The sequence below is a fragment of the Mandrillus leucophaeus genome, unplaced genomic scaffold (assembly GCF_000951045.1).
Source record: "Mandrillus leucophaeus isolate KB7577 unplaced genomic scaffold, Mleu.le_1.0 Scaffold546, whole genome shotgun sequence".
Classification (NCBI taxonomy): domain Eukaryota; kingdom Metazoa; phylum Chordata; class Mammalia; order Primates; family Cercopithecidae; genus Mandrillus; species Mandrillus leucophaeus.
Window position 1 is genome coordinate 1,089,755 of NW_012105875.1, and position 23,297 is coordinate 1,113,051.

Sequence of the window (23,297 nt, forward strand, 5' to 3'; positions counted from 1 at the left end):
TTCCTTTTAAGGGGATAAATGTGACAAATTAATGTGCTTGAAATCTGCCAAAGCTCCTTCTAAAGTGGTCTAGATGCAGGAAAGACTATACATAGAAAAGCAAGTAGACCTGAACCTGAATGAAAATAATGAAACCAATGATTAACAATTCAAGTTTACTAAGAAACTTTTTGTCATCAGTAACTACTTTTAACACTTTCAGAGTTACAGTAAAGCTTAGTGTCCAAAAATTCTAATCATGTAAATTGCAGGGTCATATTAGATAAAAACAGTATTGTTCAGTCTATAAACTAATGACGCTAAAAATCATACTGTACACAACTGATACACTGTACAAAGAACTAAGGCTGAAGGATGGGAGCCAGTCGTGTCTTTTTTCCAAATCTGTATTAGTATGGATGGCAGTATTACACACTTTTCAGTACTTACTGAAACTAACGTTATTAAGGCTACTTGTAGGATTCCTCTTGAATATAAATTAATATAAATTTACGGTACAAAACAGACTAGAATTTTCAAGTATTTGTCCTAATTATAGGTATTTTCTTCACTTTCTTCAGTAATTGCTGGGCCCTATTATGAGCTAAGCACAATTCTACATGGTAGAGATACAGTGGTGAAAAACACCTCCTTACATAGAGGTTACATTTTAGTTGACATCAATTTTTTCTGTCAATCATATTTTTGTTAAAGGAAGGCCTCTCTCCTGTGCAGACTCTGACAAGACTTTTCTCCTGTGTTACATCTTGAGAACTGGGACACTTGGTAACTCTGATATAAACACTGATCATATTTACAGAACAAAGTTTTCTCTCATCTGTGAAATATGACGTTTGTAAAGAATTCATGTCCTGACCAAGTCTAAAACACAGCATTTGAGAGACTTCTTCCCCGTCAAGATTCTTTGAAGGTTCTAGTTTTACAAGAACTTTTCACAATCATCAGCATGGACTTCCCAACGGAGACAAAGATGTGAGCTCTAACTGAAGGCTGAACCACACCTCTCTCATTTCTACAGATTCCCTCCAGTGTGGACTCTCTGATGGTAGACGAGATGTGACCTCTGACTGAAGCCCTTACAACAGACATCACATATGTAAGGCCTCTCTCCAGTGTGGACTCTCTGGTGTGTGTGAAAATGTGAGGCCTGACTGAAGCCCTTCCCACACTGCTGACATGTATAGGGTTTCTCTCCCGTGTGGACCCTCTGATGAGCACTGAGACCAGCACTCCAACTGAATTCTTTCCCACATTCCTCACATTTAAATGGTTTCTCTCCAGTGTGAATTATCTGATGGACTTGAAGATTTGACCTCTGGCTGAAGGCCTTACCACAAGTGTCACATTTATATGGTTTCTCTCCGGTGTGGACTCTCTGATGGGCTTGAAGGTGTGAGGCCTGACTGAATCGCTTCTGACATGCATCACACTTGAATGGTTTTTCCCCAGTGTGGACGCTCTGATGGGCTTGGAGATTTGAGGCCTGACTGAAACCCTTACCACACTCTTCACATTTGTAGGGTTTCTCTCCCGTGTGGACTCTCTGATGATTGTGAAGATTCAAGCTCCAATTGAAGCGCTTCCCACACACTTCACATTTGTATGGTTTTTCTCCAGTGTGGACTCTCTGATGTGCTTGAAAATATGAACTCTGACTGAAACCTTTACCACACACGTTGCATCGAAATGGTTTCTCTCCTGTATGGACCCTCTGATGGCTCTGGAAACTTGAGGCTGAACTAAAACCCTTACCACACTCTTCACATTTATATGGTTTTTCTCCTGTGTGGACTCGTTGATGACTATGAAGATTAAAGCTCAAACTAAAGCACTTACCACACTCATCACATTTGTATGGTTTCTCTTCAGTGTGGACTCTCTGATGGGTATGAAGATTTGAGCTACAACTAAAGCGTTTACCACAATCCCCGCATTTATAGGGTTTCTCTCCGGTGTGAATTCTTTCATGGGCCTGAAGATGTGATCTCTGAGTGAAGCCCTTCCCACACACCTCACATTTATAAGGTTTCTCTCCAGTGTGAACTCTGCAATGAATGTTAAGATCTGTGCTACGACTGAAGCCCTTCCCGCAACTGTCACATCTATAGGGCTTCTCTCCTGTGTGAATAGGCAAATGAGCATAAAGATGTGAGCTCTGATTAAAGCTCTTACCACACTCGTGGCATGTATAGGGTTTCTCCCCTGTGTGGACTCTCTGATGAGTTTGCAGATTTGAGCTCTGACTGAAACCTTTACCACATTCATGACACCAGTAGCGTTTTTTTCCAGTACGAACACTTTGTTGAACAGGAATACGTGAGCTATGGCTAGTGTCCTTCTCGTGCGTACTATACGTTGGAGGCTTCTTTCTCAAGTGTACCTGCTTATGAAATTCGAGACTGGAGCTATCATTGAAGGCTTCTTCACATTCATTACCCTGGTAGGTTTTCTGTCCTGTGTGAACACTACACTGGGTAAGAGGTGATACCTTTAGGGTATCTTTACCACAGTCACTATTGCTGTGAGCTTTATCTCTTTTGTGCAGTATCTTATCATCACGGTGGTGTGAAATGCAACTGAAAATGTCAACATATGGAGCGAATATACATAATTGGTTTTTCATCTGAGTCTGCTTACGACTTCTCTGATAATTCTGTGTCTCATTCAGATATATTTTACTCCAAGAATTCGGAACTTTCCCAGTTGGAAATTCTTGATTTTCAATGATCCTGGAATGATCCCCTACGTGATTCACTAGAAGGCTGTCATCCACAGAAGCTTGAACAGATTCTCCTGCTCCCACCTGACAGGGGGAATCATGGTGCTTGGGGAACTCAGAGCTCTTTCCTTCAATATTTATCATGGAGTCTTGACTTCTGGCTAATTTACTCACAACATGTCTCTTGATTTGCCAGCATGAAAGCTCTCCCAGTGAAAAGCACCTTAATCCTGCTTTGTGAAGAGTCGCCATCTCGTTTTGATTCCTGTCTCCTGAAAGGATACAGAGAATAAGGAATAAAGGACCAGAGACTGACATTAGCAAAGTAGAGAAATTAACAAGATCTAAGCTCTAATTTTCCCCATGGAAATGTTAAAAAAACTAGACTGGCTGAAATAAATTTATAGGAGCTCCGAAAAGCAGCTGCAACCAAGAGAACACTAAATTTTTTTAAAAGCCATATTTAAGATAGAAAATTTGAGATCAGCCCAGGGTGAGTGCTTAAGGTATATCTTGGGTCTTTTCTGAGTATGTGTCTTGCTGTCTGTGTGTATTCTCCAGTATACACAACTCCAAAATGAATGCTTTGTCCAGATGTTTCCAAATTTTACACATAGTTCCTTCGGTATCGGGCTTTAGTTCGTGATGGAAATTTTCAGCTTATCTTTACCATCATGGATTTTCTTGGATTTTATGGCCTGTGGAAACACAGAACTATAGATCTAAGAAAAGGACAGGGGGTAGAAACCAGCCAGCTGCAGAGCAACAAAATGATATCTCAGTAAGTACTTGGAAAGGAAAAATTGACTTCCTTGCCTATAAGAATGGTAAATTAAAAGTCACCTCTTCTTTGGCTACAGGAACTGAATCATAAGTAGCAACTACATAAATCAGGCAAAATACATGCCTCAATTATAGGCTCTCATTATACAACCTGCACAGTTAGAAATGTGCTTAAAATAACTGATAGACAAATCCATATTTATAGCTGGAGATTTCAATACCGCTTTCCAACAGCTAGTAAAGCAAGTAGGAAGATGCATGGTGGCACTCATGTAACCCAGTCCATGCTGTGAAATGGACAGCTGCCCTGGCCCCTTGGGGGTCAGAAGTCACCATGCCAAGGACTGTGTGAAGGGCACTAAGTTCCATTGGGACCCAAGCTCCAGTTCTTGAGAAGCCAAGAGGAGGGAGCACCAGACTTCCTTCCAAACAGTGGTGCTGGTAGCCTCCAAGTCTCTTCCTCCAGGCCGCCTGTGGATATGCCATCCAGAAACCAATCCAGCCCAGCCAAGATGATGACCTGTGCCCTTGTACGCTGCTCAAAGACTACCAGAACTTTCCCAGAATTGAGAAGGTTGATGACGCTGTGAAGACACTTGTCTTTGGAGATGGCTAACCAGTAGAAGCCAAAAATTAAGCCAAATAGTTCATAAAAAAGGACATGGCAAGCCCTGAGGACACCAGTTCCCCAGAGACTAGAATTATTGACTTGAACATCAAGGTCCACAGTTTTTTTTTTTTCTTTTGAAATGGAGTTTTGCTCTGCCCCTCAGGCTGGAGTGCAGTGGCACGATTTCGGCTGACTACAACCCCTGTCTCCTGGGTTCAAGCGATCCTCCCACCTCAGCCTCCCAAAGTGCTGGGATTACAGGCATGAGCCACTGCGCCTGGCCAAGATCTGCAGTTACGAAAAACACATGCCGATACATTGAAAGGACAAAGCCCACAAATGCTATCTGCTGATGAACATCAACCAGAGGAAAAAGATGCTCAAAAACCTCCATAAGACCTATTATGACAACTCTGGGAAGACATGTAGGGAACTGGGCACTGAAGACACCTTTCCCCTCTGAATTATTAAACAGCCCACTGACGGTGGCTTTTGACTAAGAAGGCTCTGTGAATCCAGGTTTTCCACAATGCACAAAAGCTGAAGAAACAAAAAAGGTCTTAGCTGCAGCAGCGGCAGCAGCAGCAGCCAGAAAACAAAACAAAACAAAAACAATCAATTATGTTAAAAAGCAAACACAACCAAAAACAAGTAGGTAATAAGTGAAGATATAGGCTTGAAGCAATATTATCAACCAAGTTGACTCCTTGGCCTTTACAGGACACTCTATCCAATAAGAGCAGAAAATGTTATTTTCAGGTATACATGGAACATACCCCAAGATAGACCATATTCTAGGCCATAAAACAAGTTCTAACAGAAGCAAAAGGAGTCAAGTCATACAAAGGGTATTCTAACCACAACTGATTTAAATCAGAAATTAAGAATAGAAATAGCTCTGCAAAATCTTCAAATATTCAGAGAATAAACAACATACTTCTAAATAAACTGTGGATCAAAAATAATTCAAAACTTTAGAAACTGAGTGAAAATAAAAAACCAACATATCAAAATTTCTACTTAAAGCAAAATTTATAAAGCAGAAATGTGTCAAAGAAACTAAAAACACAAGAACAAATTAAATGCAAAGTAAGCATAAACAGAAAATAAGAGAAATAAATAGCTAGTTCTTTGAAAAGAACAATAAAATTAATAAACTCTAGCATGCATGATAAAAACAGAAAGAAGATACAAATTACAAATATCAGTAATGAAAGGTGACATAATTATAGATCCTGTATACATTATTAAAAAGATAAGGGACTTATGAATTTTATGGCAATAAATGCAACAATGCAGATGAAATGGACAAATTTCTTTAAACACACAAAATAAGTTTACTTGAAAACATACAGATAATCTGAATAGCCCTTATCTACCAAAGAAATAGAATTCATACTTACAAACGTTTCCACAAACAAAACTTGAGGCTTACAGAGCTTCATCCATGAATTTCACTAACCATTTAAGGAAGAAACAATACCAATGCTAGACAAACTCTTCCAGAAAAATAAAAAGCTGTAAATACTTCTCAACACATTTTAGGAAGCCAGCATTATTCTAACACCAAAATAAGACAAACACATTCCAAGAAAAGACAACTACAGACTAATATTCCTAATGAATATATTTATAAAATTCTTAACAGAATGTTATCAAATCAGGTCTAACAATGTATAAAAAGGATAAATCACGACAAAGTAGTGATTATCTCAAGATAATCACTACTGATTTAACATTCTAAAATTAGACCTAAATGCTTCCCTCAGAAAATCAGAAACAATGCAAGTATATCCACTCTCGCCACCTTTATTCAACATTACTGAAAGTTCTAGTCAGTGTAGTAAAACAGGAAAAAAATAACATAAAAGAAATACAGATCATAAGGGAAAAAATCAGCCAGATAAATAATTTGAAATACTAATTTTAAGGAAGCTCAATGAGATACAAAAGAAATTTGAAAAGCAATACAAAAAATCAATTCAGGATATCAATGAGAAATTTACCAAAGAGAAAGAGATAGATATCTTTTTTAAAAAGCCAAACGAATAAAAACTTCTGGAAATGAAAAAATCATTGAAGAAATTACAAAATACAGTTGAAAGCATTTACAATAGACTAAACAAGCAGAAGAAAGAATCTCAGTACTTGAAGACAGGTCTTTTGAATTAATTTAGTCAGACAAAAGTAAAGAAAAAAGAATAAAGAAGAAAAAACAAAGCTTTAAGAAGTATGAAACTACATAAAGCAACCAAACCTACGAATCATAGGTATTCCTGAGGGAGAAGAAAAAGTAAAAAGTTTGGAAAACTAGTTAAGGAAATAATTGAGGAAAACTTCCTAATCTAGCAAGAGCTTTAGACATCCAGATAAAAGAGATCTAATGATCTCCAGGAAAATACATTGCAAGATGGAACTCACCACAGCATACAGTCATCAGACTAAGGTTTATATAAAGGATAAAATCCTAAAATCGGCAAGAGAAAAATGTCTAGTCACCTATAAAGGAAGCTCCATCAGATGATTCAACTTGTAGAAACCTTACAAGCCAGAAGAGATTGGGATTCTATTTTCAAGTTACTTCAAAAAACAAAAAAATTGTGTATCCTACTAGAATAAGCTCTATAAATGAAGGAAAAATAAGCCTTCCCCAAATAAACACTGAGGGAGTTTGTCACCACTAGACCAGCTCTACAGGGAATGCTCAAGTGAGTTCTAACCATGAAAACAAAAGGTTGATACTTGCCATCATAAAAGACACAAAAGTATAAAACTCGCAGGCCTTATAAAATAATTACACAAAGAAAGAAGATAAAGAAATCAAATGGCAACATAACTCATCTTACTGATAAAGACACAGACTGAAGGTAAAGAGGTAGAAAAAGATATTCCATGCAAATGGAAACCAGAAACGAGCAGGAGTAGCTATTTTTAGATCAGATAAAAAAAAGACTTTAAATCAACAGCAGTAAAAAAAAGACAAAGAAGGTCATTACGTAATGATAAAGGGATCAATAAACAAGTAAGATATAACAATCCTAAATATATACACACCCAACATCAGGGCACCCAAATTCATAAAGCAAGTATTATTAGACCTAAAAAAATACACAGCAATACAGTAACAGTGGGGGACCTCAACACCCCACAGACACTACTAAATAGACGACTGAGACAGAAAATCAACAAAGAAACACTGGACTTAAATTTTAAGTCAAATGGAGCTAACAGATATTTACAGAACATTCTACCCAACAGCAGAATATACACTTTTCTGATTAGTACATGGAACATTCTTCAAGATAGAACATATGTTAGGTCACAAAACAAGTCTCACTACATTTTTAAAAACCAAAATCATACCAAGTATCTTCTCATACCTCAGAATAAAACTAGAAATCAATTCCAAGAAGAACTCTAGAAACTATACAAATACATGAAAATTAAACATGATCCTAAACAATCTTTGGGTTAATGACAAAATTAAGACAAATTTTTAAATTTCTTGAAATGAATGAAAATGAAAATACAATATACCAAAGCAAAAGCAGTGCTACAAGGGAGGTTTACAGCGTTAAATGTCTACATTAAAAAAAAAAAAAAGATAAAAAATTAACAACCTTATGTCTCACCACCAGGAACTAGAAAAACAAGAACAATTCAAACCTAAAGCTAGCAGAAGAAAGATATAACAAAGACCACAGCAGAATGAAATAAAATAGAGAACCAAGGAACCATACAAAGGATCAATGAAATGAAAAGCTTGTTTTTATCTTTGAAAAGATAAAACTGATAAACTGACAGTAAGACTAGCCAAAAAAAGAGAAGATCCAAATAAACATAATCAGAAATGAATAAGGAGACATTACAACTAATACTATAGAAATACAAAACATGATCAGAGACTATTACGAACAATACACTTGAAAACTAGAAATTCTAGAGAAAATGAACTAATTCCTGGAAACACACAACCTCCCAAGATTGAACCAGGAAGAAACAGAAATCCTGAACAGACCATTAATGAGCAGTGAGATTGAATCAGCAATGCAAAACCTCCCAAGAACAAAAAAGCCCAGGACTAGACGAATGTACAATGGAATTCCACAAAAGGAACAAAGAACTGGTATCAATTCTACTAAAACTCTTCCAAAAAATCTAAGAGGAGAGAATCCTCCCTAACTCATTCTACAAAGCCAGTATCGCTCTGACACCAAAGTCAGACAAAGACACAACAAAAAAAGAAAACTACGGAGCAATATCCCTGATGAACGTAGATGCAAAAATCCTCCAAAAATAAACACAACCCCTCCAAAACACCCCAAACCAAATATAATAGCACATCAAAAAGATAAGCCACCACGATCAAGCGGGTTTTATTCCAAAGATGCAAGAATGGTTCAACATACACAAACCAATAAATGTGATTAAGTCTATAAACAGAATTAAAAACAAAAATCACATGATCATCTCAACAGATATGGAAAACCATTTGACAAAATTCAGCGTCCTCTCATGATAAAAACCTTCGACAAACTAGGCACAGAAGAAACATACTTCAAAATAATAAAAGTCATATATGACAACCCATAGGTAACATGCTGAATGGGGAAAAGCTAAAAGCATTCCCCCTAAGAACTGGAATAAAACAAGAATTGCCCACTTTCACCACTCCTATTCCACATAGCACTGGAAGTCCTAGGAAAAGTAATCAGGCAAGAGAAAGGCAGAAAACTATCTAAATTGGAAAAAAGAGTAAGTCATTTAGTATCTGTTTTCTGACAATCTAATCGTATACCTACAAATCCCTAAAGACTCCTCCAAAAGAATCCTAGATTTGATAAATGACTTCACTAAAGTTTCAGGATTAAAAAAATCAATATACAAAAGTCAGTAGCATTTCTATACAACAATAATGATCAGGTTAAAAACCAAATCAAGAACATAATCCAATTTATAATATCTACAAAAAAAATTAAAATACCTAGGAATGTATTTAACCAAGGAGGGGAAAGTGCTAACCAAGGAAAATTATGAAACAATAATGAAAGAAGTTGCAGATGACATTAAAAAAATGGAAAAATATCCCATGCTCATGGATCAGCAGAATCGATATTGTTAAAATGACCATACTGCCCAAAGCAATCTACAAATTCAGTGCAATGGCTATCTAAATACTAATGTCATTTTTCACAGAATGAGAAAAAACAATTCTAAAATTCATATGGAAACATAAAAGAGCCTAAATAGACAAAGCAATCCTAAGCAAATAACAAAGCTGGAGGCATTACATTATTTGACTTCAAATTACACTACACAGCTATAGTAACCAAAACAGCATGATGCTGATATAAAAATAGATACATGATGCTGATACAAAAATAGATACATAGATCAATGGAACAGAAAAGAGAACCCAGAAATAAGTCACATACCTACAGCCAACTGATCTTTGACAAAGTTGACAAAAACATACACTGGGGAAAGGACATCCTATTGAGTAAATGGTGCTATTTAATCCATCTTGAGTTCATTATCTGAGATCTCCTGAGATCCATGACAGATTTTAGTAACAGCCATTCTGACGGGTATAAGATGATATCTCACTATTGTTTTAATTTGCATTTCTAGAAATCACTGGTGATTTCAACCACAGGAGGCAACCTGAAAAAGCTCCAAGTGATCAAAGTAGAAACAACTTGGTAACAAAATAAACAATGCAATACTGGATTATAACACAAAGTATACAATAAATACATATGAGCCCATACTGCTTACAGAATGGATATTAAGTGACAATAAGGAGTTACTGTTGTAGATAGACACTGATAAATCTATGGGTGACAAGACATTCTCCAGAAAAAAATATGACATTCTCCAGAAAAAAACAGAAGGGAACAGAAAAAACAGGAACACTGGAAAGTTGATAACTGCTAAGACAGTATGGATATACAGTCTGTGGCATTATTTACTTTTCCATGTTTTTTAAGTTTTCAAAATAAAAAGTTTAAAGTCATAGAAAGGAAAACAAATAGGTCATCCAAATTATGTGTATGTTAGGAGAAGGGTGGAGAAGCAGAAATTATCCATTTAAACCATCAAGTCAATTTTCATTAACAGAAAAAGATGTAAAATGAATGTTAAAACTGAACTGAATGGTGGCATTACAAACGGTATCCTACTAAGTCATTTTTATCACATATCTCCCTCAGTTTGGTGGATTATATGATATCTTAACAAAGGACATAAGCAATTTTAGAATTAATCAAAGTTCTATGTTTTATACATTTTTGAAGTATATGGAAATATATACATGTAGACTATGATTATACAGAACACTCCACCCAGTAACAGCAGAATACACATTTTTCTGAAGTACATGCAGAACATTCTCTAGGATACCCCATATGTTAAACTACAAAAAAGCCTTAATAAATATAAAAAGATTAAAATCACACAAAGTATCTCTGCTGATCAAAATGAAATGAAACTACCAATGAACAGCAGAACAAAACCTGAAAATTCCATAAATATGTGAAAATTAATACACAACCAACCAACAGATCAAAGAAGAAATCACAGGGGAAATTAGAAAATATCTTGGGATAAATGAAAACAAATCCACTGCAAAAACAGTGCTAAGGGGGAAATTTATAGCTATAAATGCTTACAAAGAAAAGGAAGAAAGGTCTCAAATCAACATCATAACCTTACACCTTAAGGAACTGAAAAAAATAACAAGCCATCGCCATTGCCGAGATCAAGATGGCTGCAAGACTTGCTGCCTTCTTCAAGAATGCCTGGGCCAGAGTCGGTGCTGGTTGTGTCCTTCACCATTGCAGGCCATGCTATAATTCTGCCCCCGCTCAGCCCCTACACCAAGTACGCCATCATGATCAACCAGGCCACACCCTACAATTACCCAATGCCTGTCTGAGATGATGGCAGTGTGCCTTACGTGTCCAGCCAACCCCAGGACTCCTAGGGCCCAAGCCTGGAGTGGCTGAAGAAACTGTGAGCACCTCCACTGACAGGGAGGAGGACCCTCCCCAGTGGCTTCCAGTAAAAATGTGAAAACCAAAAAACAAAACCAAATTAAACCCAATGCTGACAGAAGAAAGGAATCTAATCTTTTTTTTTTTTTTTTTTTTTGACAGAGTTCCGCTTTTGTTGCCCAGGCTGGAGTGCAATGGTGTGATCTCAGCTCACCGCAACTTCTGCCTCCTGGGTTCAAACGATTCTCCTGCCTCAGCCTCCCGAGTAGCTGGGATTACAGGCATGTGCCACCATGCCCAGCTAATTTTATATTTTTAGTAGAGGCAGTGTTTCTCCATGTTGGTCAGGCTGGTCTCAAACTCCCAACCTCAGGTGATCTGCCTACCTTGGCCTCCCAAAGTGCTAGGATTACAGGCATGAGCCACCACGCCCGGCCAGGAATCAAATCTTATGAAGAGCAAAAATAAATAAAATTGAGAATAAAGGATAGAGAAAATAAAACAAGAGTTGGCTCCTTGAAAATATCAATAAAATTGACATTTAGCTACACTGACTAAGAAAAAATAGACTCAAATAACTAAAATCAGAAGTGAAAGTTGGTATATTACTACTGACTTTATAGAAACAAAAGGATAAGAGAGTATCATGAACAATTGTACGCCAACAAATTAGATAACCTAGATGAAATGAACAAATTCTCAGAAACCCACAACCTAACACTGAATCAGGAAGAAACAGAATATATGAATAGACCTATACCTACAAAGGATATTGAATCAGTGATCAAAAACCTCCTAGCAAAGTCCTGGACTTTCACTAGTGATTTCTATTAGACATCTGAAGAATTATTAGCACCAATCCATTTTGCTCTTCCAAAAAACTGAAGAGGGGGGAATACTTCCTAATTCATTCTATGAGACCAGGATTCCCCCAATACCAAATACAAAGATACTATAAGAAAAGGAAACTACAGACCAATGTCCCTTATGAACACTGATATAAATATCCTCAACAAAATCCTAGTAAAGAGAGTTCAGCAGCATATTAAAAGAATTACACCATGACCAAATGAGATTTAGTTCTGGAATGCAAGGATGGTGTAACATATGAAAACCAATCAATGTAATATACCACACCAACAGAATGAAGAAGAAAACACATGATCATCTCAATTGATGTAGAAAAAGCATTTTACAAAATTAAAAATCTTTTCATCATCAAAATATTTAAACCAGGAATAGAAAAAAATCTAACTCAACATAATAAAGGCCATACATTAAAAACCCACAGCCAACATCATATTCAATGGTGAAAAATGGAAAGCTTTTCTTCTAGTACCAGAACAAGGCAAGGATGCCCACTTTTACCATTTCTATTCAACACAGTAGTACTGAAAGTTCTAGTCAGAGATATTATGCAAGAAAAATAAAGAAAAGGCATCTAAATTGGAAAGGAAAATGTAAAATTATCTTTGTTCACAAAAGATGTATGTAGAAACCCTAAAGATTACAGAAAAAACCTGTTACCAATTAAATACTGTTACCAAAATCACCCAAAGCAATCTATAGATTTAATGCAATCCCTATTAAAATCCCAATTTCTTCTTTGCAGAAATATAAAAACTCATCCTAAAACTCACATGTAATTGCAGGAGACCACAAATAGCCAAAACAATCTTGAAAAGAAGAAAAAATACAGAGGAATCTTTTTTCCTTTCTGATTTCAACACTTATTATAAAGCTACATTAATCAAAACTGTCATAAAGACATATAGACCAAAGGAACAGACTAGAGAACTCAGAAATAAACTCTTGCATGTAGGGCCAAATCATTTCTGATAATGCTGCCAAGACCATTCAACGACGAAAGGACAGTCTTTTCAACAAATGGGGCTGGGAAAACTGGATATCCACATGCAAAAGAATGAAGGTCAACCCTTACCTTACACAAAGATCAACTCAAAATGCATCAAAGCCCTAAATGTAAGAGCAAAAACTGGCTGGGTGTGGTGGCTCACGCCTGTAATCCTAGCACTTTGGGAGGCCGAGGCAGGTGGATCATGAGGTCAGGAGTTCGAGATCAGCCTAGTGAAGATGGTGAAACCCCGTCTCTACTAAAAGTAAAAAAACAATTGGGCAGGCGTGGTGGCAGGTGCCTGTAATCTGAGCTACTCAGGAGGCTGAGGCAGGAGAATGGCTTGAACCCAGGAGGAGGAGGTTGCAGTGAGCTGAGATCGTGCCACTGCACTCCAGCCTGGGCGACAGAGTAAGACTCCGTCTCAAAAAAAAAAAGAAAAAAAATGAAAACCACACAACTTCTAGAAGAAACCATATGGCGAAAGCTTCACAATGCTGGATTTTGTAGTCTCTTGGATGTGACAACAAAAGCACAGGCAATAAAAGAAAAAAACAGACAAACTAGACTTCATGAAAACCAAAAACTTTTTTTTTTTTTTTTTTTTTTTTGAGATGGAGTCTCACTCTGTAGCCCGGGCTGGAGTGCAGTGGCGCGATCTTGGCTCACTGCAACCTCCACCTCCTGGGTTCAAGCAATTCTCCTACCTCAACCTCCCAAGTAGCTGGGATTACAGGTGCCCGCCACCATGCCTGGCTAATTTTCTTTATTTTTAGTAGAGACAGGGTTTCACCATCTCAGGCTGGTCTCCAACTCCTGACCTCGTGATCCACCCGCTTCGGCCTTCCTAAGTGCTAGGATTACAGGTGTGAGCCACCGCGCCCAACATAAACTTTTTATATCAAAAGACACTGTATCCACAGGGTAAAAAGGGCAACAAACAGAAAGGAGGAAAAGATTTTCAACTCAAACATCTGATAAGGAACTAACATCCAGAATATATAGAGAACTTCCAAAACTCAGCAACAAAAAAACCTGATTCAAAAATGGACAATGGACTTGAACACATATTTCTCCAAAGAGGATATATTAATACAAATGGCCAATAAGCATATGACAAGGTGCTCAACATCACTAATCATTGGGGAAATGCAAATCAAAACCACAATGAGACACCACTTCAAACCCATTCAGACGGATATTATTTAAAAAAAAAAAACAGAAAATAACAAGTGTTGGTGAGGATGTGGAGAAATTAGAAACCTTGTGCACTGCTAGTGGAAATGTAAAATGGTGCTGCTGTTGTGGAAAACAGTGTTCAAGGGTCAACTGTACTATAATGAAATATTATTCAGCCATAAAAAAGAGGAAAATTCTGACACATGCTACAACACAGATGAACTTCAAAGATATTAGGCTAAGGGAAATAAGCCAGACACAAGAGGGCAAATATATAATTCCACTTGAGTACGTGGAATGGTCAAATTCAGAGTCATAAAGTAGAACAATGGTTAACTGGTGCTGGAGAGAGAGGTGGAATGTGGAGTCATTGTTTAATGGGTACAGAGTTTCGTTATGAACAACGAAAAACTTTTGGAGATGGATCATGGTAATGGCTACACAACAATGTAAATGTACTTAATGTCACTATATACTCAAAAATGGTTAAAATGTTAAAGTTTTATGTTATATATATTTTACCACAATTAAAAAATAAATATATGTGAATAAGCCTTGGTGGTATAGTGCTTACACACAAATTCAGGCAAATTAAGGACATGGAGAGTGAAGGGAAGATGGAATTTTTTTTTTTTTTGAGACAGAGTCTCGCTCTATTGCCCAGGCTGGAGTGCAGCAGCGTGATCTTGGCTCACTGCAAGCTCTGCCTCCCGGGTTCATGCCATTCTCCTGCCTCAGCCTCCTGAGTAGCTGGGACTACAGGCACCTGCCACCACACCCAGCTAATTTTTTTTTGTAGTTTTAGTAGAGATGGGGTTTCACCATGTTAGCCAGGATAGTCTCAATCTCCTGACCTCGTGATCTGCCCACCTTGGCCTCCCAAAGTGCTGGGATTACAGGCATGAGCCACTGCACCCGGCCAGAAGATGATATTTTAAGAAAGCCTCTCATGAAATGACTTCTGAACAGAGGTATGAATGAAATAAGGAAGAGGGGCTGGGCGCAGTGGCTCATGACTATAATCCCAGCATTTTGGAGAGGCTGAAGTGGGCAGATTGCTTGAGTCCAGGAGTTCAAGAGCAGCCTGGACAACAGGGGAAACCCTGTCTGTACAAAAAATACAAAAATTAGCCGAGTGTGGTGGTGCGCACCTGTAGTTCCAGCTATTCAGAAGGTTGAGGTGGGAGGATCGCTTGAGCACAGGAGATGGAGATTGCAGTGAGTGGAGACTGTGTCACTGCACTCCAGCCTGGGCAACAGAGTGCGACCCTATCTCAATCAATCAATCAATCAATCAATCAGAAAGAGGACAGAGGTTTAAGAAAAAACAGCATTCCAGCCAGCGAACAGAAAGTAAAAGGCTGTGATGCAGGTGTCATATTTGAGGAACAAGTGAGGATGGCAGCGACAAAGGGAGGGGGAAAAACAGAATAATAAAGCTAGGTGAGTAGGCAAACATTATACAGTCTTACAAGCTCCTTAAACACACTGGATTTCAGTCAGTGAAATGGGAATCCAGTGGAGGGTCTGAAGCAGAGGAGTGACATGATGTGACAGATGTTTTTATTCTTTTTTTTTTTTCTGAGACAGAGTCTTGCTCTGTCACCAAGGTTGCAGTACAGTGGCGGATCTCGGCTCACTGCAACCCATACCTCCCAGGTTCAAGCAATCCCCCCATCTCAGCCTCCCTGAGTAGCTGGGAATACAGGCACATCCATCACATCTAGCTAATTTTTTTATATTTTGTAGAGACAGGGTTTTGCTCTGTTACCGAGGCTGGTCTTGAACTCCTGACCTCAAGTGATCCACCTGCCACAGCCTCTCAAAGTGCTGGGATTAGAGGCTTGAGCCATTGCGCCCAGCCATGACAGATGTTTTTAAAAAAAAATCTCTCAGCTGGGTGGAGAAGAAATTATCCTGAATAAAGGAAAAATAACAGCTGTTAACTATGATTCCAGCTGCACAGTTCTCACCTGAATGCTTACCTCTTTGGGTCTGAAACTCTTTCATCCAAAGCTTTTCTTCCCTCTCCAACTGGGATATCATATCTGGTTTGAAGGACTGATGTCCTATAAAAAGATAGTATTTAAGTGAAAATGTTAAAGTGTTAAAAGCAAAGAGTACTGAAAAATTCTGGTTCCAATCACATGATGTAAGTCTCCCCTCTGGCCCTCCATGCAATGTTTAGGAAACATTTTTTTTTTTATCACAACACATTATAAGAAATACATTTACTATCATTGGAAATACATTACCCTATGTAAACTATTGAAATAAAATATTAAAGGACCTGTTTCTAATCTATATCTGTTTTTATCACATCCCTTACTGCAAGCAGCAGCAGTTATTGCCACAATATGCACCATTCTGGCTAAGGGGCTCTGATATTGTTACTCTATTTTATTACAGAAATGCTGATGCAACTTACTAATTTCCTAACCCACCAATGGATCATGATGGACAAGTTTAAAGAAAGCAGGAGGAGCCAAGCTCAACTGTTCTTTTATAGTTCATTTCTAAAAGAAAATCATTTGTCTTGGAACAAAGGCCAGAAACATCTTGTCTCTATACTCTAAAGAGACAGAAAAACTCTAGTCTCTGAGCAGTCCCAAAGCCTTAACAAGGAGACAGAGGCCAGGAATGCCACTAACATCCCAAAATACACAGGATAGCCTGATACAACACAGAATTATTTGGCCCAAAACATCAATGGCATGGAGGTTGAGAAACCCTGCTGAATTACAGACGGTGCCTGTCCTTACCCACTGAAACCAGGTTCCTAAAGTTCTCCAGCATCACATCTCGGTACAGCTTCCTCTGGGCAGAGTCCAGCAGCCCCAGCTCCTCCTCAGTGAAGGCCACAGCCACATCCTTGAATGTCACTGCCTCCTAGAACATCAAGCACACGTAACCTCAATCTCGTACCCAATGGCCACTGGCACCTAAGCAACTCTTTCTGTAGAGTTACTATTCTTTCCTTTCCACAATCACACCAAAAATGCTAGGGGGAAAAAGGAAAATACCTTGTACATGTAACGTGGTGCCCTTTATATAGTTAAATTCCTAGAACTGTCATTGTTAAATCATGGCATACACACATTTTACCATTTGACTGATAGCACCAAATTTTATAAGAAATTTTGCATTAATTTCTTCCCAACAGTGTTTAATGGTACCTATCTTCTCTCATTGGATAGTACCACTATTTTGTCAATCCAACAGGCCTTCATAAAGCTCTGAGACAAGTATGCAGTTCATTCTCTGGGTTCTCAGGAACATGCTATATTGGTCAATTGCAGCAGCATTTAGGGTCAAGGTTAACAGTGCAGACTCTTGAGTTTGACTGCCTTAGTTCACATTCCAAGGGTCTATCCACTGTTAGTTTTGTGACATTGCTCAAGTCACCTAACTTCTCAATACCTCAATTTCCACATCTGTATAAGAAGACCTCTATCATAGGGTCCTTGAAGGGATTAAATGAGTGAATACTATAAGGAACTTAGGACACTGTGTGACATACAGTAAGTACTCAATAAATGTTAGATATTACTCTTATTATCATCACCATCATCTCTTTCATCCCATTCATGGCTGCATGATAGCTCACAAACATGATCTACAATATATTTAACCATTCTAAATAATGCACATTCAATCATTTAAAATTCAAAAATGACAAACAACGCCACAAAAAACATTTTTACATAGATCTCGGCCAGCTCATATGGTTATTTCCTTAAGATAAGTTCCAGCTGGGCGCGATGGCTCACTTCTGTAATCCCAGCACTTTTGAGAGGTCGAGGTGGGCGGATCACTTGAGGTCAGGAGTTCGAGACCAGCCCAACCAACATGGTGAAACCCTGTCTCTACTAAAAATACAAAAATTAGTTGGGCATAGTGGCGCAAACCTGTAATCCCAGCTACTCGGGGGGCTGAGGCAGGAGAATCGCTTGAACCTGGCAGGTGGAGGTTGCAGTGAGCCAAGTTCATGTCACTGCACTCCAGCCTGAATGAGAGAGCAAGATTCTGTCTCCAAAAAAAAAAAAAAAAAAGATAAGTTCCAAGAAGTGGTAATTACTTGTAAAAAATATATATACACCTTTGTTTTGCTGGTCTTTGTTTTGCTGGTATAATGTCAATTTTCTCAACTAACTCTTCCTGTAAGAGATTGTAAGTACTCCCGATTCTCTGTACTGTGGCCAAAACTGGACCTTACATTTTTTTAAAATCTTGAACAATTTGGTGAGTGATATAAACAGCTATTTAATTTTTTTAAAGATGATCTGATATTATTTTTCTTCACATATTGCCTTTGCTTAATCCTATTGGGATTTTTCATGTATCAATAACATTACTATTAAGGATATTAAGTCATTTTCTAGAATATATAAATTCCTACCCCTGCACCTGTTTCCTATTTGTCTCATAAAGTCTGTATATGGCATTTTTCTGTATGGAAATTAACATTTTTTATCTGTATGGAAATTAACATTTTTATTTTTTACACTGCTCATCCCTACATTTGTTTTGGCTGGCGTTCTGATCATCCACGTACTAAACAACTCAATGACACACCTGGCAAAGAGTCATGCACTGAGAAAGGGAATCTGGTGAAGAGCAATGTTATTTTTGGAGCTCTTCATCCACCAGGACATGCCAGGGACACATACACGTGTAGCATAGCCTCAGGTCCCTGAATAGTCTCTTCTGTTTTTTTCTTTTTTGAGACAGTCTCACTCTATCACCCAGGCTGTAGTGGTGTGATCTCGGCTCACTGCAACCTCCGCCTCCCAGGTTCAAGCAATTTTCCTGCCTCATCTACACAAGTAGCTGGGATTACAGGCACGTGCCACCACACCCAGCTAATTTTTGTATTTTAAGAAGAGACAGGATTTCACCACGTTGACCACGCTGATCTCGAACTCCTGACCTCAAGTGATCCACCCACCTCAGCCTCAAAGTGCTGGGATTACAGGTGAGCCACTGTGCCTGGCCTTCACCCAAATGAAATATCTGAAACTTCTGGCTTAGGCACTGAAAGCTTTAACTTCAGCTGGGCATTGAGTGGACTTCACTAATTCTAAAGGTTCACACCTGTCTATGTTTAAAATGCAGGTAAGGCCATCTACATCCTCACAAAGCTGTTCCATGGAGCAAATTTCCTGGCGAATCTCCAAGTGCTATAAAACTTTTAAACTAAGTATGTACATCTTTAAAATATAATAACATGTTAATGAATAAAACAGATACTTAACTATAATACAAGGTTTTACTTAGAATTAAAGAAAGAAATGTAGCTCTTGTTTGAAACTAAAATTACTTTCTCTGAGTTTGGCATCAGTCAGATGCTACTGCACCAAGCTATACTTTATTCTTTCCATAAAATGAGGTGTCGTGTACGAGAAAATGAGTCTAAAACTTTAAAGATTTAAAAAAATGGTAGAATTCTCAAAATTCCTATTTGGGAAGAGAAGTTATATGGGGAAAAACTGCTATTGTCAATGTCCTTAAAATGGCAAAATTCATAGATTACATGAACATGGAGAATGAGGAAAAATAAAATCAGGTAAACGATGGAAAATGACATGATAAAACATAGGTGATATAAAATTAAATTTAAAAAACTCAAAATTGTACGTAAAGTACGATTATATATATTTGTGAGTGCAAATGAAAAGGAAGGTGGGAAATTATTGGTAAACATATTTGTAATGTGACAGTTGTTTTCCATTTAAAAAATGTATCTGTTAGGCCAGGCAGGAGGATCACTTCAGCCCAGCAGTTCAAGACCAGCCTGGGCAACACAGGAATATCCCCTCTCTATTAAAAATAATTAGCCGGTTGTGGCGGTACGTGCCTGTGGTCCCAGCTACTCAAGAAGCTAAGGTGGGAGGATCTATTGAGCCCAGGAGGCCCAGACTGCAGTAAGCCACTGCACTTCAGCCTAGGAAACAAGGTGAGACTCTGTCTCTAAATATATATATTTAGAAATTTATATTTACATATATAAATATATTACACAGAAATAGATTTTAAAATATTTAAGAGAGATATATATATCTGTTAATGTTTATACTATTATTTGGAAATAAAAGGCAAGAGCCTGGCATATAACAATCTTTCAAGCACCTTTCATTCCCTTTACTCTTCCAAATGGGAAAAACGTGTCCAATCTTTGTGCAATGAGATGTCATTGTAAGAAACAGAAAGGCAAAATAAACTTACCTGGAACTTGGTCATTTTCCCCCTCTTCCTTCCGGGAAAAGGCAGAGTTCCGGGGGAGTGAACCTGGGGGAGGGAAAGGCATCATGAGATAGGTAAGGGATGCCACTAGTCAACATGGCACTTTATGTGGCACTTTAGAGAAAGGTCTCCCTTTCTCTAGGCAGGCACAGTTACACACAGCTTAGTGAGAACGGGAGCTGGATCCCAGCTACCACTGGGCCCCCTCACCCAGCTGCTTTTGTTCATGAACATTTCATATTAACAGACCTAAATCAAATGCAGCTCCCTGCGTACTTCTTCTGAACCTTAGTCTCCAAGGAAATGAGACAAAGACAGGCAGGGTAATGTAACAGAGCCAAAATGCCTGGCTTCAAATTTTGGCATTTCTACTTATTTTCTACTGATCAGTATAAACAGTATAAACAGTATAAGCAGTATAAACCTTAAGCGAATTATTAATCTCTCTGTGCCTTAATTCAGTCACCTGTAAATGGGGAAAATAATGCCTGTATTCTCTATTTCCTGCAGCTTCTGACAAGCAACTGCTATTATGCTTCATAAAACTGCCCTTTTGAGTATGCTTTCTAGAAAATGAATTTTTCAAGAAACCCAGAACTCAAAGATAATTGCTCTGTCCTGTGAGTTACCATGACCCTCAGAAAAGTCTGTAACTGTGATTGGTTGTCTAACATAATTAGGTCCGTTGGTAATGACAGTTAAACTGCTGCGGATTTTTTTTTCCTCCAATAGATGTAATTACTTGCAAATGTTACTCAGCTGGAGGAGCCTCAAGAAAGTTTCTTTTTCCATATGCATGAAAGCAATGACTACTAAAAACCTAAAACTCTCTAAGAAATGCTGTTACACTTAAGTTAACCACACGGGATTACTGGTTATAACCACATAATACTGAACATTTATTAGCTCCTCAGGACACCTTTGGCACTCTGCAAATCTGTAATGACGATCGCTTCTCTGAGATAAAACACAGAGGACATTCCCCAGGCTCCGGCTGGAACTAATCTCCTGTCAAGAGGCTAGAAAAGTACAAGAATCCAGGAACGGCCCCACATCAGGCAAGGATTAGAGAAGGGACAGCGGCTCCGTAGCTGGATCTCCGACCCCATCCCAGGTTCAGAGGAGTTTCCAAACAACAGGAGTATTTTTGAGTATAACAGAATTAACGGCGGCATCCAACATTTTCCTATGCACTGGTTTTAAGCTTATTTCTATAAAATCTCATTTAATTCTCACAAGAACATCACTGGGAACGCACTAACCCTTTACAGGCACGAGGAAACTGAGACAAGGAGAGATTACGTAACTTGCCCAATATTTTGCCGCGAGGAGCAGGCAGGACTGGCTGGTATGTGCGTGAGGCTGGCTAGGGCAGCAGAGAGGGCGGGAGACCCTCAACCTCGAAGCACGACGCGAGCCCGCCCCCAACGCAAGAGGTTCCGCCGAGGGGACGCAAACTCCCGCAGTCTCCCAACCCTGCCCTCGAGCGCGGGCCACAGCTTCTCTTCCCCAAGCCAAGGACCGGTTCATCGCTGGCCCCACGCCCAGGCCAAAAGGGCTCGGAGAAATCTTGGAGACCCGGAGCTGACTCACCTCCCTGGGAGCTATCTCAGGTCCGACCTCGCCTTCCTGGAGCGGAAGTGCCTGCGAGTGCCCACGGTTCGTGGACTCCACTTCCCAGAATTCCTAAGCGGAAGCGTCTCAGAGTTCTCTCACTCCTGGACTACAGTTCCCAGAATGCTCCAAGGGTCGCGCTTCCCACCAGCTGGGTTTTGTTTTGACTCAAGCCGGTTGGGTTTGAGACACTTCTCTGGCGCTACTACTGTCAGATTCCTTTTAGTTTTATTCATTTTAAAAATTCATGAGAAAATAATTGTAAAATTTTTAAAGTGATGGCATATAAAAGTGAAAAGTTCAGCTTGTATTATGAAAATAAGCTAGAAACCAAAATTTTTAGCAGAAACAAAGGGTAGGCTAAAAATGGGAAGCGTAAAAGTGACTTAGGCTGAGCTCCGATGGACGCCGAACGTTAAGGAATACCAGATCTCAAACTTGTGTCAAATGCCGGCTCCCCGAATATCATCAACTCAATCTGTTGATAAGACAAACAACGGAATTTGTTGCTGATTGCAGCAATGGAGGACAACACTTCGACGGAGCGTTGGCACCTTCACAGAGCAAAGTGTCAAGGCAAGGTTGGAACTGATTGAGAACTGGATGTTTAAGGCGGGTCTTTCATTGCAAGGGATTTTATTAGTATTGCATAATGATCATGATACTACAGTCCGGGATTGGTGGATATAGCAAGGATTTTTGAAACAAAAAATCTCAAGGTGCAATCTATTGGTACTTTCTTTGGAAGAGATTGAAAATTTGATGGGTCTCTGCGGAAGCATAATGAACAATTAAACAGTTTGCTTGGGCAGGAATCTCCTCGAATAAAGGCTTGCTGATGAAGACAGCTGAACAATCATGTTAGTGCCGAAAGTAAATTGTGATGAAATGGGAAAAGTTCGCTTGTCCCCCTCCCAGGGCATGTAATGGGGGTGTGGCTCGTTTCTTCGTGCCCAGCTGCTCAAACCTCTAGAGGGAGCCTGCACACGGCAGGTTGCAGAGCTCCAACCCAACGACAGTGTCTAGGGGTGAATGTTTACAGCTCCTGAAGCCCCAGTGGGCGTGTTTCACAGGGTACTTTTTTAGTTTAGCCATCCATAGGAGGCTTGTGTTAGCTCAATTAGACCCCTGCCTTATCGCAAGCACAAGAGGGGTCTTGTATCCCAGAGTTTCTTGCCTTGGTGTACCAGAAGAATCGTATCACACATGGGCTTGGAGAAAGAGTGCAAGGTTTTACTTGCACATAAGTTTACTTATGAATGATCTATGGGGAAAGCTCTTCCCAAATACCTGAGGCTT

General features: G+C 38.9%; 1 protein-coding gene across 5 annotated transcripts; it reads right to left on the bottom strand.

The window, feature by feature from the left end:
* Nucleotides 1-141: 141 nt before the first annotated feature.
* On the bottom strand, nucleotides 142-22,024 carry ZNF235 (zinc finger protein 235). Of its 5 annotated transcripts, none has more exons than XM_011997753.1 (5): nucleotides 21,978-22,024; nucleotides 20,367-20,429; nucleotides 16,904-17,030; nucleotides 16,127-16,210; nucleotides 142-2,991 (listed from the first exon to the last, which is right to left on the bottom strand). In XM_011997753.1, the coding sequence occupies exons 2-5, from the start codon at nucleotides 20,379-20,381 to the stop codon at nucleotides 1,013-1,015; spliced, it is 2,205 nt and encodes a 734-aa protein (XP_011853143.1). In that variant the 5' UTR covers nucleotides 20,382-20,429; nucleotides 21,978-22,024; the 3' UTR covers nucleotides 142-1,012. The 5 variants fall into 5 exon arrangements, with proteins under 5 accessions (XP_011853143.1, XP_011853141.1, XP_011853144.1 ...); XM_011997751.1 differs by having other exon boundaries at nucleotides 16,115-16,210; XM_011997754.1 differs by having other exon boundaries at nucleotides 142-2,984; nucleotides 16,115-16,210; nucleotides 21,978-22,016.
* Nucleotides 22,025-23,297: the final 1,273 nt, after the last annotated feature.